At 32.9% G+C, this 18,702-nt stretch overlaps 5 protein-coding genes across 5 annotated transcripts; 1 reads left to right on the forward strand and 4 right to left on the reverse strand.

The window, feature by feature from the left end:
• Positions 1 to 69: 69 nt before the first annotated feature.
• Positions 70 to 488, reverse strand: cubi_00830 (uncharacterized protein; the record flags this gene model as incomplete). Its single annotated transcript, XM_029017843.1, has 1 exon — positions 70 to 488. A coding segment is annotated over one exon (419 nt), but the record flags the coding sequence as incomplete, so codon positions are not given.
• Positions 489 to 1,057: 569 nt separating this feature from the next.
• On the reverse strand, positions 1,058 to 2,269 carry cubi_00831 (RNA binding domain containing protein; the record flags this gene model as incomplete). Its single annotated transcript, XM_029017844.1, has 1 exon — positions 1,058 to 2,269. One exon carries the CDS (start codon positions 2,267 to 2,269, stop codon positions 1,058 to 1,060), a length of 1,212 nt encoding a protein of 403 aa, XP_028874223.1.
• A 383-nt stretch (positions 2,270 to 2,652) lies between these two features.
• Positions 2,653 to 8,481, reverse strand: cubi_00832 (uncharacterized protein; the record flags this gene model as incomplete). Its single annotated transcript, XM_029017845.1, has 1 exon — positions 2,653 to 8,481. The coding sequence occupies one exon, from the start codon at positions 8,479 to 8,481 to the stop codon at positions 2,653 to 2,655; it is 5,829 nt and encodes a 1,942-aa protein (XP_028874224.1).
• Positions 8,482 to 9,110: 629 nt separating this feature from the next.
• Positions 9,111 to 9,611, reverse strand: cubi_00833 (uncharacterized protein; the record flags this gene model as incomplete). The annotated part of the gene is made up of 1 exon (XM_029017846.1): positions 9,111 to 9,611. One exon carries the CDS (start codon positions 9,609 to 9,611, stop codon positions 9,111 to 9,113), a length of 501 nt encoding a protein of 166 aa, XP_028874225.1.
• Positions 9,612 to 10,369: 758 nt separating this feature from the next.
• On the forward strand, positions 10,370 to 18,643 carry cubi_00834 (uncharacterized protein; the record flags this gene model as incomplete). The annotated part of the gene is made up of 1 exon (XM_029017847.1): positions 10,370 to 18,643. The coding sequence occupies one exon, from the start codon at positions 10,370 to 10,372 to the stop codon at positions 18,641 to 18,643; it is 8,274 nt and encodes a 2,757-aa protein (XP_028874226.1).
• Positions 18,644 to 18,702: the final 59 nt, after the last annotated feature.

Raw genomic sequence — 18,702 nt, forward strand, 5'->3', positions numbered from 1 at the left:
GTGGTTGTTGGAATTGGGTATACTGGATAATTCGTCGTTGTTGACGTCAAATTTAAAACATAATCATACTTGTGGCTACTCCATCCCATTTGATAAACATTTTTATGATGATTATTGTAATGATAATGGTGACTACTCTCCGGTACATAAGTAAAATGATCACTAATATAATTTCCTTCATCATCAGTTGTACCTATATGTTTAGGGGCGTATTGGTTATAATAAGTGTTATAATATCTATAATTATGGTGGCTTTTATGGTGGTAATTATGCCTGTGATTATGATTCTGAGATTCTGCCACCTTTCGATTTATATTTGACGTACCTTCATCTGTCGCTATTGCATTATTAACCTCATCATAATCATACTGATTTTCTGGTGAAACCCATGTCTCTTGTTGGTCAACATCAGAGGCAAGAATAATTATTAAATTGATCAATAGAAGACCTATTGGGAAAAGAAATTTTCTATTTAAAAGTTCAAACATTAAGAACCGTTAAAAAATCAACTATCTTTTTTTTCTGTTTTTTTATTTGAAATAATAATTTATCTTTCATGCAATTTAAATTTTTTTTGTTTTTTTATATACCGTTTCGCATGTGGATGACTTTTTTTACCAATTAGAAATAATTACGTGTCAAAAATTACATGTACATTGCATACATGCAAATATTTGATTTACCAAATCATAAATTTTATAATTCTCCATGTGGAAAAATAGATTGTTTCAAGCCGAATCAGAACTAGAAAAATCCTTAATTTAAAAAAAACTTAATTTCGGAAAACATCTAATGAAATTAGTCAAGCTATAAAAGGTTAAATTTGAAAGTTATATTAATTTTAATAGTTTATAAGTAAATAAATTAACATTAAAATACATATGTATATGTGAATAAAAATATATATGAATATATTTTAATTAATCGCTTTTCTGTAAACAGAAATACTGTTAAGTACGATGATTCAATGAAAAATAATAATTAAACAAACTTATAATTCTTTAATCATACTTTTATATAACAATATTGACGTTGAGTAATATAATTAGTTGAATTTTTAGGAACTCTTTGGAAGACACCATTGATAAAAATTCAAAGCACCATCCCATTGAGCAGTGAGAATGATTCCAGGAGATCCTCCAAGATTCGAAACTAATCTGATTTCTGATCTGGTATCAGGAGTATGAAATTCAAGTACACTGTCAAATAGAGGAAGGGTGATACACCTAAGATGTCCATTATTCTGGCCCATCATTAGTATATGCTTAGCGTCTGCAGTAATTGTCCCATCCATGCAAAGTGTGGGAGAACCTAAGGATTTTCTAAAAGTTTCCTCACCTGTTGGTGAAATAACGCGAATCACACCTTGTAAACTGCATAGAACAAGATGATTTTCGTATTCCAGTACTGACATTATAGGCCCTCCATCAAATATAATCTCTCTAACTACCTGAAGAGTGATGAGGTCTACAATTTGAACAATACCACCTCCACAAACCCAAAGATGAGGGCATGCATCCTGAATTTGGCACTGGGGTTGCTGGTTCATTACACCAGCCGAATTACTTTTATATGGAAAATATTTAAGGCATTTTATATGTTCTTTAGCCTGAATTTGCGCAGAAATAACAAAGGTTCCAGAAGCCTGGTCAAACTTCCAAAAAACTATCTTCCCACCCCAGCAAGCAGAAACCAATATATTGTCAATTATTAAAAGTTGATGTATTTCTTGGTTGTGCCCAATTAAATCCGTGAAATTCCCCGTAGGCTTGTGAAATGCCCTAATAGTACCATTAATTAGTCCACAAAATAGGACATCCCCATAAATCAAGCAACTACAAACTTCCGCACTACAATTAATTGCTGAATCCATCTTAACTGAAAGCTGAGTTGCCCCACTAATATCATTTTGAAACTTGTTTTGGTAATTTCTTCGACGATTATTCCCTCCTCTTTCCGGCTCATTATTCATAATATCCTTATCAGCAGGTCTAATTATCCACCTTTTCAACTGACCATCACAACCTCCAGTGAATAATTCAAGCTCTCCTGTGGGTAATGGAGAAGAAATTGCGCATCTTATCCCACCAAAGTGAGCCTTTTGAATCTGCGCAACTTGTCTTAAAATATGTGAGTAGTTGCAATTCTGACCAAATTTACAATTACCTTGTTGAACAAAATGTCGGCAAATTTCCGAGACTTTTGCATTGCTTCCTCCGCTGGAGGAGCCGCCATGTCCACTTTTGCCTCCCTTCCAACGGCCTCTCATTTCTTAGTTTAGATATCCTAACTTGTAATTTCTAGTCAGGAAGCACAAGGCTTAAGTGCCAAACAGCTGCTTTTTTACTAATTATGATCCAATCTGCCAATTGAAATTCACAATTTAAGAAGATAAATAACCTGAGCCCTAGAGCCGACACCAGAAGAAATTTTCCTCGAAAGTTGACTCTTTTCCATTCAAACCTACCTAAAATATATCAATTCAAATTAATAGATTCCCAAAAAGTAAAGTAAACAAAAATCCTCTCAACTTTAACCCAAATTATTTTTAATCTTATTTATATTTTCCTAAATAAACGAAGTCCTAAAAATAATAGCCATACTGTCTCTAACTTACTTTGAGCGGGCTTTCTAACTGTACAAATTTTAAGGCTAAATTACTACCTGTTTCCCAAGGTAAAATTTTCTACTATTGTCAGACAATGTAAAATATGGATAAGAATATGGACGGGAGTTTGAGCAACCAAAATTAATACTTGGGAGCTTCAACAACCCGTTAATTAAAGGAACTATTCTGAATTCAAGCCTAATTTTGGAGCCAGGTTTAGCCTGCACATGACCATTTCTAGCTCCAATAAACCACCAGCATCCCTTATTGTCTAAGTCTTCATCTGCATCTCCAAAGTAGTTTAAGCAATATGAAAATATTTCTTCTCTCCCAAATGTGTAATTTAGGTATATAACTAGTGAAAACTCTGAGTCAACTTTTGAATATGAAGGGTGTTCAACATGATCTAGACTTAATCCATCCAGGCTTGTTTCCAATAATCCGTTCGTAGATTGTATGGACTTTCTCAGTGAAATAAAATTGTATAAAGTTTCCATCGGAATTTGGAAAGGCCCTGAAACAGATAACTCCGTTTTTTCTGTTTGTGGCAGGCTAACAGTGGAAATTAAGATTTGAGGAGTAAAACTCTTTTGAAGCTCCGATTTTGGGACTATCCATATTAACTTTAGAGGCTTTGATTTAGATTCAATAGTCATTGGATGAGAAAGTGAATACTCAATAGTCGAACATAATTCCCCCAAATCTTTATAGCTTTCAATTTCTCTTGGTTTTAATTCTACTGGGGCCATAATTCCAAATAAATTTAAATTTTCTAAATCATTAGGAAACATAGTAATAATCTTATCCACCAAAACCCTTTTGCATGCCGTTTCAAAAAGCAATTCAAAGTAATAAAAGGGCAAACTGTGATAGTCTAGGTTTGGAACTGGTTGAATATTGATCAAATCCATCTGTGGCTCTACTTGGAACACGAAATTGTGTCTTGTACAAGCTTCTGTCTCTTGGTATTTAATTTTTGCATTGAAATCCAAACCAAAAGTTACCTGAGTTGATTTTTTCATAGGTGACATATCAAACATTATTGGTATTTGAATAATACATTCATTCGAAAATGACGGAAGCTTAATTAAATTTTGATTTATTTCTAGTTTTAATGTTTTTTTCAATTCTAAACCATCTATCTGTACCAATTCCATTTCTTCAGAAAAAATTTTTATTGATTTAGTTTTAGATTGTTGAAAACTCAGAGTTACTTCCATATCAACATTATATATCTGTATCCAATCTTCTTCTATTTTCACTGAAATTCTATAAGATTTCTTCTCCCCTGTGTATGTTTTTAACAAATTGTTTGAGACAGATTCGGAAGAGTTAGAATATTGTGTAATTTCTCCAAACTGAATTGTCATACTGAACATTTCTGACAAATTTCTGATCCCAAAAGAATACAAAGTAGTCCACTTCTTTAGTGGATTCCAAGCATTATCTCGGTTGCATTCTAATTCATCCTTGTTCGTTTTTGAAATTATACTTGAATTTAAAGGCTTTTTCCCAAAAGAAATTTCTAAACCTCTTTCATATATTTGAAACTCTGAGATAACTCTTGGTAATATATGAGGAGAAGGTAAAGTACCCAAGGGAATCACCCACAAAAAGTTAATTGGAATGCTGAAGCTTGTTCTATCAGAAAATCCAATAGAATCTATAAAAAAACTAGATTCCCCATCTCCTTCACAAAAAATATCTAGTTCTATACTGTTTAACCCGGGTTCCAAAAGTATTTTGTTTTTCTTTGAAGAATCCATAATGGTGTTTTCAAGAAGTACCCATTTTATACCATTAAATCTCAACCAAACTGAGCCAAAATAAACAGGAGAAGAAAGTCCAAGATAAACCAATAATATAAAGCGTGATGGAATTCCAGGAACAGCCAACTTGTGTACCCACAAATTTGGAGGTGTAACCAAACACTGAGTAGGCTCTTCATTCTTTGGACTGAGAGTCAATTTTGGACTCAGTGGAACTGATTTCTTTGAATTTGATTTGCTTGCCTCCGTTATCACCCAGTTAGATGGCCCAGGAGTAGGTACGGTAATTATCTTAGAAGGAGACAAATTTTCCTCAACTTTTACTGTGTTTTCCAAGGTGGAAGATGGGATATGAAGTCCTCCAACATTTTTCAATGAACTTTCGTGAATACTGGAGTTATTAATTACTTTTTCTTGATTGTCCAAACCATCTACCTCCAATACCTCATTTCTTTTTTCCGAATATAAGCTACCATTAAATGAACTAGCCTTGACTTTACTTTTGGAATTACTTCCATAGGAACTTCCTCCCCATTTAAACCCTGCAACAATTTCCCACATCCACTGTCTTGGTGAACCATCCTTCTTTTTATTTGAAACCAGTGAATTTGTAATATTGCCTCTTCCTTCTCTAACATGTTCAAGCTCTGAGTTGGAAAATGAAGAAGATCTCTCATGTCGAGAACTTTTCTTTTGAAACCAACTATTATAACTGTTATTTGATCCAGATCTACCAGAATTCTTCATTCTTTGGCTGTTCGAAGTGTCACCTGCTTCTTGCTGCTCTACTTTCTGTGATTCCATCATTTGTCCCATTTCTCCTTCTACTTGTCTAATTTTTGAGCAAACATTTCCAGGATCAGAGACCTTAGTTTGTTGTCCAGAAGACCCAAGAGGGCTTAGTAGTGGGGAAAGCACATTTGGAGACTTTAAAAATAGTCTTCCACTTGGTCTCAGAATTTCATGAAAAACATAAAAATACCCTTGTACTGGTTTTAGTGGATCTAATAAACCACAACAAGGTAAAGCCTTAGCAGGCAATCTAATTAGCTTCCCCCCTCCTAAAAGAGCCATCAGAATTTGTCTCTCAACAATTTTTAATGTAACCCCTTTAAATGATTTTGTCTGGGAATCATAAGAGTCCAATGTCTCATTCTTTTCTGTTGTTTGTCCACCCAAATTAATATAGGCCTTCATTTTAAGCTTTGGAACATCTTTCAATTTTTCTGAACTAGAGTCCGAAATATATAAATGAGCCCACAAATTAGGATGGGAAGGAAACTCCCACTGTAAAGAATTTACTTTGTCAATGTTAGAGTTCTCTAAACATTTGCTAATATAAGTTTCAAGTATTAACTGATCTTCCAAACATATGTTTTCCTTAAAATCCTTGCCTGAACCATCTTCTTGAGAAAAATTTGGATTATTTGAATTCAAAATACTTAGGAATTGTCTGATACCAATTTCAGCTTGTAATAAATAGGAATCATTATTATTTATATAGCTTAAAGATACTGGGTTTACCTTCTTGGCAAATAGTTTAAGGAGAAGTTTCTGAGAAATATTACTCAAACTTGTCCATTGAAGAGGAATAGGAAGTAGAATTGTGGGGAAATCAAGCCAAATTCGAACAAACCTATAACAAAAGCAAATATCGGATATCTTGGATGTCTCATAATTAACAAAAGTTGATGTCTCATTATTTAACTCTTCTAACATCCACTTCAGGAAATCTTTATTCTCAAAAATGATTCCCCATGGTAGTGAAATTGCTGTTTTAAGCTGTCCAGAAGAAATGTAATCCATAGCTGCCATACCAACAACTTCGCATAGTATTCTGTAAACTTTTGAGGGAGAATTTAAGGAACAATAAAGTTCCTTCAAATTATAATGTTGTTCTGCATCACCACTTAAATTGTAAGTCATATCTTGCAAAAATTGGTTATCTATTAGTTCCTCAGAAGGCTTATTTTCATCAAATTTAGAAGAGCTTTTATTCCATATTTCTGAGGAGAGTAATTCACAAACCAAAGAAAAATGCTTAGATGCTAGGTGAAATAGAGAGAAACTAGGAGAATTAAAGGATGATGCATGCTCCAATTTGGAATTTTTATGATTAAAGCTGATTTTTGTGTCCACTCCTGTATCAGAGTTTTGTTTTGAGCTAGGATCATAGTTCAAAGAGCTATTATTCTTTTCTTCATGAGAAGTTTTACTATATAATGAAAAATGAGAGGATTTGTTGGAGACTGTGAACATAGAATTGCTGCTTTTGTGACTATTTATTTCTAATTCTTCTTCAAGTCTACTAAACTCCTCAAAGTCACAAATACAATTTAGTAAAATTGAAGAAATACACTGAGTGGCCCACTTAATTAATGCAGTCTGAATTTCCATAGATGAGACATTTGAATCTGGAGGGAGCTTTGGTGTGGATGGCTTGTGTTTCCAAACATCAATGGATTCAGAAGCTCCCAAAAAATGTATTAATCTCGGTAAAATGGACGAAACAATAATAATCTTCAGTGATGAAATTGCAGTACTCTGACGAGGACCTGGACTATATTTAGGATTGGAGGGGACTCCTGGAAATCCAATTGCAGCTACAGTCATAATAAATCTAAAAATCCAAAGATGGCAAGCAAATTTATATTTCAAATGATCAATTTTGGAAAGAATCTCTTTAGAAAACTTTCTGGAAAATATGTGAACTCTGTTACATACTTTTTGGAAATCCTTGACTGAAAGTAAAATGAATATCTGTCTCAAAAACACCATTTGAAAAATATCGAAATATGTGGATCTCTTACTTAAGATCAATTTATTAAAATTTAATGGCAATATTAACTTATCTCTGTGAATCAGTGTGTTGTTTTCGATCAAATGAGTTCTACAGTCTCCAAAGCAACAATCAGACGCCAAAAGAAGAGGGTCTTTTGTGGCAACAATACCAGCAAATCCTATTGTTTGGTTCTGAAGCTCTTTTATAAATGGATTATTCTGCTCTCTAAAATCATCCAGAAGCTGTTCATATATTAGCAATGCTTCATTTGCCAATCCCAATCTAAAAAAAACCAAACCTAAAAGGTCTGATTTATTGATTATATCCAAAATCCACTGATACCACATATCCGATATTTGTAATTTTCTACATTGTGTTCCTCCAACCCTACTACTAACAGGAGAATTCATTCCTGAAGTCAAAAGTTCTGGAGTTTCCAAGATTTCTGGAGTTGCCAAACCTTCTGTTAACTTCAAGGAATGAGACAGCTTTGGACCTTCATTCCTCGAATCTAATATGTAGTCGATAACTGTTTTAATTCTTGCATTTATCGCATTTGCCGCCTCTTCCAATAGTCTTGTGTGTATTCGGCGCGCGCCCACATGCAAAATGTAATCTGGGGTATCCAGTTGATTTGATTCTGAAACCCAGATACATTTATCTTTGGCATTATTTCCAAATAGTCTTTGCACTTCGGTTCTAAATTTCTCGAAATTTTTTTTAGAAAATCTTTCAGTTTCTGGGTACTTACTCGCAGAAAAGCCAACAAGTAGAAATTCAATTTCATGGTAATTATTTGATAGTTCGCAAAGCTTAAAGATATGAGAGAATGAATTAGGAGAAGACGATATCGGTGGAGCTCTGTCAAAGTTGCATAAAACAACATTTACCAAGGGATTCTCGAAAGCTTCTTTTTGATTTAGAAAAGAATTTGAGTTAATCTCTTCAAACTCACCTTTTGTGGAAAATGTAGTATCACTGATATAGATAACATCTACATCTAGATGGCTTATTAGTGCAGATAAATCCCCATACTTCAGGATTAATTCATTTGGTATATTTGGAAACAACCCCTTAATTGATGCTGTAATACAATCAACGATTCTTTCCAACCTTTCCTCCCCTGAATCATATTGATCTCCAGTATCAAGATCTCTTTCCAAGTTTTGCTTCGTAGAGGCTGCATATAGTTGAAACCATCCACTGTTGGATATTGCTGACCCAGAACTTGAATGATGTGCTTGTTTTGGCGTTTCAACTATTCCATCACAAAATACACTCAAAATTACGATTTTAAACTTCGGAATGTTGAAAGTTGACATCTCTACAGATTTAAAAGATTGTATTTAGATATTTTTAGATTCTCACAACTGAAAAAACCGTCCTTAATCCATTCAATTATTAAAGTTGTATCAATAAAATAAATATTCCTCGGAATACTCCGACATATTACTATGGATTTAAAGCCTTTAAAAACCTTAAATAGTAAATGGCAATTTTCACATTGTAAATGGAAAATCTCGATTTGTTCCTGTATTATTACAATACATATAACTTTATTCGGCTCCAACCCCTCACTTTTCACCATCTTCTTTACCCCTCTCTTTAATCTTTTTAGTTACCTACCTAAAAAAAATGCTGGCAACAATTCCCGCTCATTAGATTTCAATATTATTATGAGTGCAAATACAACAAAAAGAGAAATTAAAATAAATGGAATGAAGAATAAGAGTTAAATGCCTAATATATTCCGTAGATTGAGAGTTTTAACGATAAATAACATTTAGCTGTTTAAAGAATCTTTAAGATCAGTGTTTCTTTACTTCAGAATCTATTAAATAAAGAATTAATAAATGATAGAGAAAAAATCATAAATTCCCAATGTAGCAATATATAATTATTCTTAAAATTCTTTCCGCTGTTTTCAAGAAAAGTTGTTAGGACTGAATCTTTAACAACATCCTGGGGAATACTTTGACGGTCTTGAAGTGTTCGTAGGGGAGGCTCCTATTACTGTGTATCCTAAATTTGTGCTTGGGACAAGACCATAGCTTGTGTAGGTAGCATTCATCTGAGGGCTTGTAGTCACAACCGTTGGAGAAAGCATTGTTGCAGGAACTGCAACATAAGGATTTGCAGATGAATAAAGTGAAGTATCCAGAACATACTGAGTTGGGGGTACTGCATAATAATTGCTAGGCGAGACTGAAGTTGATGGTGGTTGCAACAATACGGGAATCGATCCAACCGATCCATTGTATGGACTGGAAACTCCTGAACCAGCCTGTTCATACCCTGAGATTGAACTCTGTTGTAACTGTGGCTTAGGGTACATTGTTTTCTTTGAGATGTTTCTCTGTGTGGGTGTTGGTGAGCCCTGAGTTTGGGTACTAGTGCCTTGATTAAAAGTCTGTGCTCCCTGTGTTACTGTTGAAGTTGTTAACTTTGACATTTCTCCGATTTACTTAAATTATATTTTTCTAATATATCAGGTTTGGATAATATTTACACTTTCTTTTTACTAGCTTGAAATATTCTTTGCAACCAAATATGCAAAGATGCCAATAAATTTAGTATCTTGTTGTGGCGCCAACATATTAGATCGCTCTGTATACTTGAGAAGTTTACTCTTTTTCGAGGTTATTTAAATTATATTTAGATATTGATTCTATTCAAATTATTAGTTTATTAAACTCCTATTATTTATTTAATAGTTAAAACACGCGTTTTTAATTATTTAATCTCCTTTGAATCTCAATAATTAAATCTTGCGTAGAACACCAAATATTGTATCTAATAAAACCCATCAATTGAGTTATGGGTTATTGAATGTTATGCTTTTTACTATTTAGAGAAAGAATGTTCTTATTTGATGTTCGAAAGAGTTTTTAAATTAAAAAAATTGTTTAGAAATTCATCTTTATGAACAACTTTCAAGTTTTACTTTTAACACCGAGTTAATTTCCTATCAATAGTTTTTAAATGTATTTTATGTTTTTAACAGCAAAAATTTCTGTATTAAAGGCAAACCGACACGTGCTAGGCGGGTACATGCATGCAAAGAAAAATGGCGCATGCAAGGAAAAATAAGTGCTAATCCACTTGTGCAATAATGTCGGTATGCAAAGAATATAAACAAAGTAACAATAAAGAGTTAGACAAGAACTAAAAGGCATTTAATAAAAAATAATCCAATAGGATATCTTAATAATGCCTTTGAAAAGGAATATTTTTGATGATTTGGAAAGCAGCTCTGCCTCTATGCTGGTAGTGTCTGTGGGGAATTTAAAGTTATATTCAAAAATACTGAAACTCCTACCAAATACATTCAAAATTGCATTATGCGTGGGTTTAAGGCATGAACCAATCAAGGATGTGTCTTGTATCCCAAAAAGAAGAGTTTTTGCAACCTTGACTAGATATCATACAGAGAGTAATGTTGAAATAGATCAGATCGAGCACCGAATCCAACATAACTTTGGAATTCCGATTCCATTTTGCCTAGATAACAAGGCGACAACAGTTCGTGTTGCTATTTTTTTAGTCATGAATGACAGGTCACTGGTTCCGATTTGTAGGTCAATGATAAGATTGAGTAGTACACGAGACCCAACTACTGCAATGAGATGGTTCCCGCTAGTTAAATATAATGGTTTTACAGGAGTGGACACAGTTGATAATATGGATGATTTTGATATAATTGGGGAACCAGGGAAAGAAAAGTTAATGAAAAGACACTTAGTTGTTGGATCAATTCAAATTCTAACCAGAAGAGTACTACAAGACAGGATTGGGACACCAGACCTTCATGATGTGTTGTGTTTTTCAGTAAATTGTGGAGAGAATAATTCCAGAAATTCATTGGCAGAACAGTACGATGATTCCTCCTCTGAATATAGCTTTTCAGAGAAGGATTTATCTTCTACTGAATACGATGAAGAAAAAGAAAATCTATTTAATGGGTACTATAGTTCCAAAATAAAAGGATGTTATTTAGAGTCTTCAATTGAATCATTAGATGAAAAGATACCTTTTCCTTTTATACGGTTTAAGGACATTTTATCAAAGTACCCAACATTACAAAAAATTTTTCATTTAATGCCATTATATAATCAAAAGATTAACAAGCAAATACTCTTATTACAAAAAAGGAATAAAAATGCCAAGGTTGTTTTAATTGGAGATGATTTTGGTTCAAAGTATAGGAGTGGAATATCTCTTCCAATAAAAGTTCCATCTTCAATTGAAAACATTATGAAAGATTCTCTGGATTGGAATACTTGGTTCTGCAAAACTGTCGATATTGCAATTATGCAGAGCGTTGAAGCTTATAGCAAGTCAACCTTATTTCCATCTACTGGCAAATATAAGGCTGGAAAGTGCAATATGAACAAAAAGTCAAATGATAATTATGTTGGAAATAAGATTTCAACCTATTACTTTGAATATTTCATGAAAAGTATGGAGTCTAATATGGACGTTCTTTTAATTAACACAATTTTTGGAGCAGCAGCAACTGAGTTCTCAAGAGACATTATAGATGATGTGATTTTCAGAGGTAGAAACCAAGTACGGAAATTTACTCCTTACAAAAATCTGTTTGTAGTCTGGGATTACATTATTAAAAGAAGCTACCAAGAGCTGGGAATGGATTATGAAATTAAAACTAACGAAGAAAAAATGGGTGATTCAGTGATAGAAAACAAAGTTGGTGAGGAAGTTGTAGATATAGTTAATCTGAGTGACATATCAGACAATGAGAGCCATAACATTAAAATACAAGAACAAAAATTTTGCAAACTTGAAAATGATTTTGATGAATTTTCCGAAATTGCATCTTTTGAAGAACATATAGCTGGAGAAGTTGTTGATGAAGTTCCCTCAGAAATTGATTTAAACTCAAAGAAAAAAACAGTTCCTTTATATAATTCTCTGAAGAGGAAGGTGGTAGATTCTATTGAAAGGGGCCAAATAACTCCATTGCCTGACGACCACCCATTCTCAAGTTTAAGACTATTTGAAAATGACCGTGTATTCATCCATATGAATACAATTGGCAGAGGTCTGCTCGGGATCTTAGTTCTTGGAGATAGCCAAACTTCAGCAGAGGATGCGTCAAAAGTATACACTAGGGAAATTTCGGCCCATATGGCAATCAACGAAGCAATCTTAAGAACAAAGGTAAAAAGAGCAATTAAAATCTACAACTCTATTTCCAGAGGAAAGATTCCCCCAAGGAAATTTATACCAAATCCAAAAGCTGTTGCTGGGATTGATGATTGCATTTATTCTAATTTAGATAAAAGCTTTAGTAATTACGAAATCGCCTTGATTCTACTTAAAGGAATTGATAAGCTTGTCAGGTCAAGTTCAGATATATTCCATCCTTCAGTAAAACTTACAACAGTAAGTCCATCACTAATAACATGCGTAGATTATTCAGGATTCAGAATTGTTGTGCGCCCACTACCAATATTACCATTCACAATTTGTGATTGGCCATTACCGATACAAAGTAATGAGAGGAGTGAGATATCCAATATTGAAAAATGCTTAAATATTACTAATATTCTCCACCCAACAAAACTAATTTCAGAGGTTAGGCATTTACCAATCTTGCTCGAGACTTCTATTGGAATATTTAAATATTATAATTTTCACCATACATATAATATTTTTCCAAAAGATCCTTGGGTTTCAGATGTCAAGGGAGAAAGATTGAATTGGGGGAATTCTTCAACTGATGAATACTATTATAATTATGATATGTCTTCAAGAAGTAAGCTTTTAGGTAGAAATAAATACTGCACAATTAGACCTCTGTTCATTAAACAAGCTGGAGCAGTTCAGGATATGCTCAAATATAAAGATAAAGATGACAAGATGAGGAGATTTCACTATACTCCTAGTGATTTGCAGGAACTATGGAGAAGAGAGATAGAACCTTCTGGATTTTGCTTAGTTTGTGCAGCGGATGTACAACAAAGAAGTTACGGGTTTTTTAACATAAAAAAGGATAGGATGTTATTTGAACAAGTGCCTATGAAAACAATTAGCAAGTTCACAGAAACTAAAACTAAATTTTTGATAAAAATTGATGACGGAACTCATTGCAGTTTGTGTGGGAAATCTATGAGAGTCAAAGATCAAACAAATTCTAAAAACCAATTGGAATTGATATCATATATTGGTGGCAAAATTCCATATCCAACACTTGGCCATTATGATGAAGGAGCTGCCATAAGGATGAACAGAGTTAATTTAATGACTTCCTATATGCAATCATCTAGTGAATACTTTTCAGAGTGGAGCTTTAGTGAAGGTGACATCTTTAGAAGAGACCAAATTTTCTGGGAGAGAAGACCCGGAATATATTGTCTTCCAAGGTCATGTATTAAGGGAGGCGGAAATTTGCTAGGAACAGGGTTGGATACAATCAAATATTTGTTATCTCAGGCAAAATTGCTTTTGACTGCATTTGATGATAATATTAGGCTCTCAACTAATTCTGATTTTGGCAGAGAAGAAAAGCTTAAGATTGTGAAAGGTGCTGATGTTTTCGATGAGCCGAAGAGACAAAGTACTGTCAAGATATTTTTTGATGAGTCTAATATTGGTCAGGAAATCATACTTTTGTCTAATTCTCTGCATACAAATTGGATAGAAATAGTTTTAAACCAACTAGAAAGTATTCCAGCTTTTGCACCTTATGATTCTGTGACTTTGGAAAATTTTATCCATTCAAGAGGAATGAATTGTAACTTATTGGGCAGGATGTTAAATTTCACAAGATCTCCTTGGCTAAAGCAACTATTTTCTATAGAAATAGTTTCTAGAACAATTAAGAATCTGGTTCCAAAGTTGATTAAAACATTATTTTTACCAGGTGGTATTACATATATCAAAAAAGAAAGTGGTAATTTAGGAAGATATTGTCATTGTCACAGTTCAAGCCCGAGTTTGTTTATGCTTCATACTGTTTTCAAGATTCATGTAACCTCAATAAAAAGAAGAATTGGGGATGAGTCTAATATGATGAAGAATAAAGCAAAAGATCCAAGAACACAATTATTTTCATCTCAATTTTTGAACACAGATGTGGTTACAGACCAAGAAAAAGTGATTCATCGAGAAATGATGAATGAGGAAAAAACCAATACCAACGATGGTACATCATTGATGACTCAATCTCCAATCCATTGGAATGAGATTTTTAAATCATTGAATGAAAATAATTGGGATATTTTGAATGTTCATGGAATAAAGATAAATGAAATATCCAAGCTTCTAATTGACTGGGCGTCTCAATTCTTCATAATAGATGACAATATTCTAAGTAGTGAGACAAATAAAAGGACCTACAATTGCAAAAAAAAGGATGGTGGTAAAATGAAATCGGAAAACTCAGATAATCGACGGTTTTCTGATGAGTTAATTCATATGAATAAAATGAGTTTACCATATTGGGTATTGGAATGTTTGTTCAGCTTAAACCACACCAGTTTAATGATGCTTAGGAGACACAGGTTTCACCAAATCACAATTTTGCAGGTAATGTTGATCAATCTATTCAACTTGATTCTAGGGGATTCTCCAAATTCACAGTTATTCTGGTCAACTTGTATCTCAAAATTATGTTCCTGGGAGTTTTCTATAGCTGAAAATAGCATTTCAAAAAACAAAATACCAATAGGAGCTTTATTCCAAAGTCTTAAGTATCACACAGGAGTCAAGTTATTCTTGGACATTAAAAAATTAAAGGAGAATCTCTTGGATGATTCAACTTTTCCTATCAAGTATGATGATTTTGACTCAATTTTGCCAAAAACAAAGAGAAAAAGCGAACAATACTTTTCTGAGAGTCTTCCAATTTGGTGTATATTAGAAACTCCTGAAATGATTAAGTTACCAAGATATAACAGCTTTTCTGTGATTTCAACCCCAACTATTTCACAAAAACTAATTGCACTAAGTATAAAACTTTCAGCAAGCTATTTTACAAATATTCAATTCTTTTTGGATTATATGACACATTCAGAGCAATTTCAGGGTGCAGAAAGACATCTTGTAAGACAAGATTGGATTGTACAAGAATCCTGGCTTGAGCTTCTTGGCTATTTTTCCTATCTGGAATACGACAAGAAATGCATTCAAATTCTAAATAATGTGATTAATCTTTTCCCTCAAGATCATGTTGCTTCAGTACAAATGAGGATTTTGCAGATGTGGTCGTATTCCAGGTTAAGAAACATTAAAATCTTTAAGAATTCTGATATTAATAATTATAATAATAATTTTGATGAGATTACTATTTCAGAAAAGTCGATACCACATGAAATCAGTGTCTCAACACTAATCTTTGAAATCATTGATCTACATTGGTCAGTCATTCATCCTATAATCATTGATGTATATACTTCAACAGCTTTAATACACTTTTTACGTGGAAACTGGAAATCTTGTGAAGAGATTTTGGAAAAAGCAATTACTAAGTCATTAATAATAAGCAGTTGTTTTGATAGTAATAATGATATTATTAGACATTTTAACAAGACAATATCGGCTAAAAGAAACTCGAATTGGGAATTTGAAAATAATCTATTGGATTCTAACAATTCTTTAAAGAACAGAATTTTGTTGAGTAATATAAAGTATGTAATCAACTCTAAAGGTGATGATAAATCAATGATTCAAAATATATTAGGCACTCAAAGTCAAGATGAAGGACAGTTAGAATATGAGTTGTATCAAAAGTTTCTCAATTCTAATCTACACTATATTCCAAGGCTACTAGATACTATTGAAAATCCAAATCCAAACAAGATCCCAAGAACTCCACCCAAATTAAGAATTGGATGGCTATTGAAGCAACTGGGGAGAGTTAGACTCATCTATGCATTGCATGTATATTACTATAATAAAAATGATCAAGGAATTGCATGGAGAAATGACGGTCAATCAGTTACTGATTCTGAAGAATCACAAGATGATAATATTGGCAAAAAGGAAATCAGCACACTGGCTCTATTAGATGATTCAGCTGAATCTATTCTGGAGCTTTCTTGTTTTTCAACACAGTGGGCATTGGATATATTTGATTATTACTTGGGAGCTACAACTCTAGAGGCTGCTAGCTGCTGTTATGATCTGGCTTATGGTCTCATTCTACTCGATACTTTAATCAAAGATCAGATGTCTGGTGTGCTTTTGAAGAGATCTTGTGAGCTTTTAATTGCTTCATTTGATGTAAATAGCTCACTTTTATTATCATCAAGTTTCGTATGTATTGAAAATCTTGTTCAATTGGCTCTTGTATATGAAAAGCAAAATTTCTTCCAATATTCTCTCAAGGTTTGGGGGATAGTTTTGAAGCAGTTAACAATCAAATCTCGTACTTTTGATGATAATGATTACAGAATACTAAATGAGTTTAGTATTGTTAGTTGGTGTACACCAAATAAATATTTTAACATTCCCTTAAATTTTAACAGTAAAGATAGTGATCCTGATATAAACCAGAATCAGGTGATAATAAAAGAGTACATTTCTATTAATACAGATATAAACCAAGAAGAAACTCAAGAGAACGAGAATATTCAGGAGGATTTTACATCAAAAAGTACAAGTAAATCCGAAATGATGGATTTTGGTTCATTTTCAAAGTCCAATCCCAATTTAAAACCAAGCTTTAATTCTAAGTATCTTGAGAATGAGTTTCCCAATACTACTACCTCACCTATTGATGGTTTTACTGAAACTAATGATAAGGAAATTGACCAAGCTCAGATTATTATTTCAGCAAAGAGCATGAACAAAGAATCTTCTCAGTGGAATTTAAGAAATGTGATACGACTATTGTTTTATACCAAAGAAAGAATGGTTTATTTGTTTATGAACGTTTGTAATGGGAATCAATACCATAAAAGATTATTTAGACTATTTCTATTAGCTTCTTATTTGAAAAGAGGAGATAAGCTGGTAAATCTCAAAGATTGGGAACCAATATTATCACTAAACAAAGATTCAAAGTACGTAGATCAGGATAGGCTTGGTTCCAGCCATAATGAAAAAAATGCCTCTGGATTGCTCTTTAGTGTAATTTATGAGGCTAATTCTTGGCTTTATGAAACTGAAGAGACTAATTTAGCGGTTTCATCATTCATTGAAAATCATCCAACTAAAATTGAAAGGAATCAATTATTTAGTGGAGATGGGTATTCAGGACCAGTTTCAATTCTTTACAATAAGAGAATGGTTAGTAATGAGGCAATACTAGGATCCAGGATAAGTGATAACAACAATTACTATTCTAAAGACTCAATAACAAGCACTCATGAAAATAATTACAAGAATAGTGGTAAATTAATCTCAGAACTAAAAGGTGCTGGATTTGGTATTTCTAGAAATGCAAGTGGCAAAAATATTAACGGAAGTAAACATTATAATAGAATACAAGAAAGAGCTATGAGAAGATCAAATGGTGGTAATTCCTTTAATGAAATGGATTTTTGTATGTCTGGGATGATGATAATTGATGGATCTAATGATAGCTTGGGAAGGTTTTCTTCTGAAAAAGATCAAACTTATGGAGATATGATGAGAAGTTTGGGTGATCTTGAAAAATGTAAATATGACTTTGGGGAAGAGGAAATGAATCGACAGATTCAATATTTGAATATAAATGTAGATGAGACTAAATCTAGCACAAATCCTAGGCATTTAGTATCACAGATTAAGGAGAGTGTTGAAATGACAATGATAGAGAACTTCTTTATAGATCTCATAACAGAAGCTGAAGATGATATAAAAATTATTTGGAAGAGCATTAAAGAGCAAGTAAAGTTTTATAAGACAATAAAGAAGGAGGAATTAGATAAGATACGTCTTATAAACTCAAAGATTCAGTACGAACAGAGAATAAGTAGGCTTTCAAGAGCTAGGATCAATGAAATCTTAAATAATAATGGATCAAATGAAATTAAACACATGGATTTAGATCTTGAAAAAAGCACTTTTGTTAAGAACATTAATGAATCATCTGAACTTTCGAACATAGCAGATGAAAGTATTTCGATATCTTTTCCAATTTACAAGGGGACTTTGATTGCAACAGATACTGAATCAAAGAATTTATTGTCTAAGCTAATGGTTTACAGTTCAAGGAAGGCGACTTTTGATGATGAGTTTGAACAGATTGGCAATGACTCAAAAATTATTTACAATTCATTATTGAAGAAGAATACAGTCATTTATGATAAGAATTTAAATGAGAATTCTGAGGGGAAAAAGATAGATGGTATGAAGTTGAACTTGGAGAATGCTTTTTTCACTGAAAACACTGAATCTGATAATATTAAAGACTATACAAAGTCTTCTCCTTTAAGCTACAGGAGTAAGGCTCTTGATATTTTGATTTCACTAATCTACTATACTACAGATTACAGGGACTACTTTTCGAATTGGAAGGACAGCAAGAAAACTTGAGATAAATATTAAGGATTAACAAGATACATGATTAAAAATTATATATTAATACGGAAATA

Source organism: Cryptosporidium ubiquitum, assembly GCF_001865345.1.
Source record: "Cryptosporidium ubiquitum isolate 39726 chromosome Unknown contig_22, whole genome shotgun sequence".
Classification (NCBI taxonomy): domain Eukaryota; phylum Apicomplexa; class Conoidasida; order Eucoccidiorida; family Cryptosporidiidae; genus Cryptosporidium; species Cryptosporidium ubiquitum.